This window comes from Carlito syrichta, unplaced genomic scaffold (genome assembly GCF_000164805.1).
Source record: "Carlito syrichta isolate Samal-C Ts95f unplaced genomic scaffold, Tarsius_syrichta-2.0.1 Scaffold304619, whole genome shotgun sequence".
NCBI classification, from domain to species: domain Eukaryota; kingdom Metazoa; phylum Chordata; class Mammalia; order Primates; family Tarsiidae; genus Carlito; species Carlito syrichta.
This window is the reverse complement of record NW_007248715.1, coordinates 29,581-35,922: the sequence shown is the minus strand read 5'-3', so window position 1 is coordinate 35,922 and position 6,342 is coordinate 29,581. Positions and strand designations below refer to the sequence as shown.

At 50.8% G+C, this 6,342-nt stretch overlaps 1 protein-coding gene across 1 annotated transcript in view; it reads left to right on the top strand.

Annotated features, from left to right (window-relative positions):
- LOC103262796 (aldose 1-epimerase) overlaps positions 1-6,342 on the top strand; it is a 32,046-nt gene that overhangs the window by 6,837 nt on the left and 18,867 nt on the right. Inside the window, exon 2 of the mRNA XM_008060438.1 lies at positions 3,740-3,894. Within this exon, the coding sequence (XP_008058629.1) occupies positions 3,740-3,894 (155 nt within the window). The remainder of the gene's footprint in view (positions 1-3,739; positions 3,895-6,342) is intronic.

Genomic DNA, 6,342 nt, shown 5'->3' with positions numbered 1-6,342 from the left:
CACGCCCAGCTAATTTTTTTGATTTATTGTAGAGATGAGTTCTCGCCAAGTTGCCCAGGCGGGTCTCGAACCCCTGGGCTCAGGCAATCCTCTCGTCTCCACCTCCCCAAATTCTGGGATTACAGGCTGAGCCACCGCACCCGGCCTCTTTTTTTTTAAGTCGGAATCTCACTCTTTTGGCCAGGCTGGATTGCAGTGGCACACTCACGGCCACCGCAGCCTTGACCTGTTGGGCTCAGGCAATACTTCTGCTTCAGCCTTCCAAGTAGCTGGGAACCACACGCAGGCACCACTACACCTGGCTAATTTTTTGATTTATTGTAGAGACAAGGTCTTGCCATGTTGCCCAGGCTGCTCTCGAACCCGTGGTCTCAGGCAGTCCTTTCGCCTTGGCCTCCCAAAGTGCTGGGGTGACAGGTGTGAGCCACTGTGCCCATCTATTATTCTGTTTCATTATTAGGTATTATTGGTCATCTCTCACCGTTCCCAATTTGTAAGTTAAACTTCAAAGGCATGTATGTGTAGAAGAAACCCTAGTACACAGAGCATTCGGTGTTATCGGAGGTTTCAGGCTATTGTACTAAGATCCTAGGCTTATAAGAAAGCATATACATGCATGCACTAAGAGATGGAAGAGTGAATGTACATAAGAAGATTAACAGTGCTGCTCTCTAGTGATAAGGCTTAGGTGGATTTAAGCTTTTTGTTTTTTGAGTCAGGGTCTCACTCTGTTGCCCAGGCTGGAGTGCAGTGGCATGCTCATGGCCACTGCGGCCTCAACCTGCTGGACTTGGGTGATCCTTCCATCTTGCCTTGGAAAGTAGCTGGAACTACAGGCAGGCACCACCACGCCTGGCTACTTTTTTTTATTTATTGTCGAGATAAGGTCTCACCAAGTTGCCCAGGTTGGTCTTGAACCCGTGGGCTCAGGTAATCCTTTGGCCTCGACCTCCCAAAGTGCTGGGATGACAGGCATGAGCCTCCACACCTGACTTCATCTGCTTTACAGAAGCTCAAAAAATGGAAAGAAAAGCTGAGTTTTTCTCTAAATATCTGTTGGGCAGTAGTGATTTTTGAGTCCTCCAAAAAAAGGGAAGAGGTGAGACTTCTTTCGAAAGACTCATTCATGTCAGGTCTTCCTGGCATGATTCTTCCTTTTTCCCTTTCTTCTAATAAACTTTCTCATAAATAAATAAGGAAATGAAAAAGAAAGTCAGTGGCTATGTCTTGGAAAGAGTCAGTAGGGGTCACTTGGCGATTATGACAGTCCACAGGTGGGACCCAGAGACCCCTGCAGGAGAGGCTGGGAGGAAAGGCCTAATATTCAATATGCACCCAGCCAGCTGAGTAAGGGGAGTCTGTGACCTGTAACTGGCCTTATCAGTTCAGGGTCTGTATCCTTAAGGCCCTCCGGCCGTGGAAAAATAGTTCATATGCCGGAGTCCCATTCTCTGCTGATCTGAAGTAGAAGTGACACATAGAGCATCGTGGGAAAGGGACTGGAGCTCAGAGGTTGGTAGGGAAAGATGGAGAGTAATCTTGGTGACATCACAGAAGACTATCTCCAAGCCTTTTTTTTTTTTTTTTTGAGTGGGAGTCTCACTCTGTTGCCCAGGCTGGAGTACGTTGCACACTCCCGGCCACCGCAGCCTCTACCTGCTGGGCTCAGGGGATCCTTCTGCCTCAGCCTTCTGAGTAGCTGGAGCCACAGGCCTGTGCCACCAGACCCGGCTAATTTTTTTATTTATTGTAGAGACGAGGTCTTGCCAAGTTGCCCAGGCTAGTCTCGAACCCTGGGCTCAGGCAATCCTCTGGCCTCCTCCCAAAGTGCTAGGATTACAGGCAGGAGACACCACACCTGGCCAATCTCCAGACCTTAATCTCTTCCATTGTAAACAAAGTGCAGAGGAATTTAGAAGGAAAGTGCTATAATATGCCCACGCACAGAACTGTAAGCACTGCACAAAGACTCCACGTTGATTTTTACAGCATTTTTATGGCAGCCTTCGCCCAAAAGCCCAAAAGCAGTTCAGATTCATCACTGTAACACATAGCCATCAACAGGAATATGGTAGGGCCAGGTGCTGTGGCTCATGCCTGGAATCCCAGTACTTTGGGAGGCCAAGGTGAGAAGATCTCTTGAGCCCAGGAGTTCGAGACCAGCCTTGGCAACCCAGCAAGACCCTGTCTCTCCAAAAAGAATTTTATAATTAGTCAGGCGTGATGACACATGCCTGTAGCCTCACGTACTCGGGAGGCTGAGATGGGAAGATCACTTTAGCCCAGGAGGTCAAGGCTGCAGTGAGCCAGGATCGTTCCACTGCCCTCCAGCTTGGGTGACAGAGTGAGATCCTGTCTCAAAGAAAAACACAAAATTCTTTTTTTTTTTTTTGAGTTGGAGTCTCACTCTGTCACCCAGACTGGAGTGCAGTGGCCGCTCCCGGCCACCGCAGCCTCGACGTGCTGGGCTCCGGCGATCCTTCCGCCTCAGCCTTTCAAGTAGCCGGAATTACAGGCATGCACTACCACGCCTAGCTGATTTTTTTATTTATTGTAGAGATGAGGTCTCACTGCCCAGGCGGGTCTCGAACCCACAGGCTCAGGCGATCCACTCACCTCAGCTTCCCAAAGGCAGGGGATTACAGGCTGAGCCACCGAGCCCGGCTTGTTCTATTTTTTATTTTTATTTTTTGAATTGGAGTTTCACTCTGTCGCCTGGCTAGAGTGCAGTGGCACACTCACGGCCATCACAGCCTTGACCTGCTGGGCTCAGGTGATCCTTCCACCTCAGCCTTCCAAGTAGCTGAAACTATAGGCATGCACCACCACACCTGGCTAATTTTTTGATTTATTGTAGAGATGAGGTCTCACCAAGGTGCCCAGGCTGGTCTCGAACCCGTGGGCTCAGACAATCCTCTCACCACAGCCTCCCAAAATGCTGGTATTATAGGCGTGAGCCACTGCGCCCAGCCGGTTTTATTAGTAGTTACTATTGCTCATGTCTCACTGTGCCTAATTTATAAATTAAAATTCATCACAGGCACGTTATAAAAGAAAACGCAGTACATTGAGGATTCAGTGTTATCTGAGGTTTCAGGCATTGCTTGGGGGTCTTAGAACATACCTACCCCCTTCGGATAAGGGGGTGACCACTGTTCTAAGATCAAGGAAAAGAAAGAAGAGCGTGCACATCCTAACAGATGAAAGGGTGCGTGTATGTAAGAATATTAACAGTGGTTCTCTCTAGCGATGAGATTAAAGTGGATTTAAGTTTTTTGTTTTGTTTTGCTTTTTTCTTTTTTGAATCAGGGTCTCACATTGTTGCCCAGACTGGAGTGCAGTGGCACAATCACGGCTCACCCCAGCCTCCAACTCCTGGGCTCAAGTGAACCTCCTGTATCAGCCTCCTTGAGTAGATGGGACTACAGGCATGCACCACCACACCTGGCCATTCTTTATTTTTTGTAGAAACAAGCTATCGCTACGTTGCCCAGTCTAGGATGTCAGCTTTCTCTTTGTGTTTTAGAAGGGTCCTTGCAATTTTTTATCATGAACATGAGTTACTTTTGGAAGGGAATCAGTCCCATGTAACAAGTGCCATTCCCTGTGCTTCCGTGAGGACTGGGACATACCCAGGTCGTTATGTCATGCAGCATCCCTCAAAAGAAGGTGGGACCCGGGGCGTGTGCCTCACCTTTGGTCTGAAGTCTGAAAAGCGCTGCCACCCTTGTTCTTGCAGGTTACCTCCAAAAGCAGCCCTACTTTGGAGCCGTGGTCGGGAGGGTGGCCAACCGCATTGCCAAGGGCGCCTTCAAGGTAGATGGGAAAGAGTATCACCTGGCCATCAACAAGGAGCCCAACAGCCTCCACGGAGGGGTCCGAGGGTTTGATAAGGTGAGTGGAGACGGGGATGGACACCCTCTTGGCTCACATCACCACGGTCCATGAAGCACACCTTATGTTTCCCAGGCGCAGTCGTGGGCCCCAGAGCACACACGTGGCCAGGGGACATGGGAGGGCATCTACTGCTGTGGGTAGGGGGACAGGTGCGACAGCCACATGCCAGGGCCCACCCTTCTCTAGCTCATCTGCTGTGACGGACAGGGGAGCCCTGAGACAACAGATGTCAGTCCTAGACTCAGGAGAGACAGGGAACGACTTTCTTACAGTGTTGGGGTCAGGAGCTTGATCAAAGCGACATGGATTGATAATACCTCCCTTTTTTTTTTTTGAGTTGGGATCTTACTCTGTTGCTCAAGCTTGAGTACAGAGGCACAATCCTGGCTTACTGCAGCCTCAACCTCCTGGTGTCAGGCAATCCTGCCTCAGCCTCCCAAGTAGCTGGGACTACAGGTATGTGCCGCCACGCCTGGCTAATTTTTTTATTTTCTGTAGGAATGAGGTTTTGCTACGTTACATAGGCTGGTCTCAAATTCCTGGGATCAAGCGATCCTCCCATCTCAGCCACTGAAAGTGCTGGGATTATAGGCATGAGCCACCATGCCTGACCAATACCAACCACTTCTTGCACAAGGCATAGGCATATGTTGTCTCTGACCCTTAGTAGAACCCTGTATTATTACCAAATGGGAAAATAGAGGCCCTAAAAAGCCACAGCCTTTCCTACATGTTAGCTACTAGTGTCCTCTCAAGCTGCATGGGCACACAGTCTAACATACCTTCCTGTACTTGCCATTAAGTTCCCTCCCTATGCAGCCTAGGACCACACCAAGGCCTGCCCTTCTTCTGAGATGCTTCATGCTTCGAAATTACCTCATTCTTGCCCGGACGTGGTGGCTCATGCCTGTAATCCTGGCACTTTGGGAGGCCAGGGCAGGAGGATCACTTGAGGGAAGAAATGTTAGACCAGCCTGGGCAACATACCACAACCCCATCTCTACAGATGAAATTAAAATGAAAAAACCGTCCGGGCTCAGTGACTCAGCCTGTAATCCCAGCACTTTGGGAGGCCGAGGCGAGTGGATTGTGAGCCCGCGGGTTTGAGACCCACCCGGGCAACTTGGCAAGACCTCATCTCGACAATAAATTTTAAAAAATTAGCGGCCGGGCTCGGTGGCTCAGCCTGTAATCCCAGCACTTTGGGAGGCCGAGGTGAGTGGATTGCCTGAGCCCGCGGGTTCGAGACCCGCCTGGGCAGCGAGACCTCATGTCTACAACAAATCAAAAACTAGCCGGGCGTGGTAGCACACGCCTGTAGTCCAGCTACTTGGAAGGCTGAGGCAGAAGGATCACTTAAGCCCAGTAGGTCAAGACTGCAATGATCGTGAGCGTGCCACTGCACTCCAATCTGGGCGACAGAGTGAGACCCCAACTAAAAAAATTAAAAAAAGAAAAAACTTCCCATTCTCCAAGTGAATCCCTGGAAAACAAGGCCAGGAAAGCAAATTGATGAGACAACTTCTCCCCGAGGTGGAATTCCCTGGCCTCCTGCTGCCTCCTCCACGGGAATCAGCAGGCTAACCCTAGTGATTGCTCTCCGCTGTGCATTTTCCTTTAAATGACACCACCCAGGCTATTTGCTAGAGAAGAGCCAGAAGAGACAGGAACATGTCTGGCAGCTCATGGCCACAGTTTCTTCTTTACTGCCTCTGATCGCCTCCTGTCCTGTTGAAGGAGCTTGGTGGCTTGGAGTCCCCTCTAGCCAGCCTCCCATCTGTGGCCTAGAACCAGACTGCCCCGGGTTCCCCTTCCCTCGGGATGGGCCTCCTCATGCCAGGGAAGCAGAGGGGAGTGCCTGCTCTGCCGTGTTGGGTAGGGAGTTTCTAGAACGTGCCAGGTCCAGGGGCAAACCCCAACCGCAGGAAGTAAGGCCCAGCCTGGACAGAGCTGTGCACAGAACCTTGGTCCTGTTTGTTCCCGCTTCCTGTTCCCTGTGGTATGTCCTGTGGTATTGCTTAAGATGTGTTTCCTTTTTGAACAGAAATGGTGAGTATGTGTATAGCGAGGGTACTCGTGGGGTAGGAGGGCTGCGTGTGGGGGTACGCATAGTGAGGGGGGTGTACGTGTAGTGGGGGGTACACGTAGTGGGGAAGGGGTACATGTAGGGAGTATGCATAGCAGGGGAGCACGTAGGGGGAGTTCCCATAGAGGTGGGAGTATACAAACACTTCAATGCAGTGCGCCTGGTGAGCCCCTTCTGTGAACCAGGGAGGACAGCAGACTGGGGACCCCTGAGGCCCCAATATAGAGAGCAAGGTGAACCTCACATAAATAACCATCCTAAGCCATGCTTGGTGGCTCAGCCTGTAATCCCGCGCCTTTGGGAGGCTGAGGTGAGTGGATTGCCTGAGCCCGTGGGTTCGAGACTTGCCTGGGCAACTT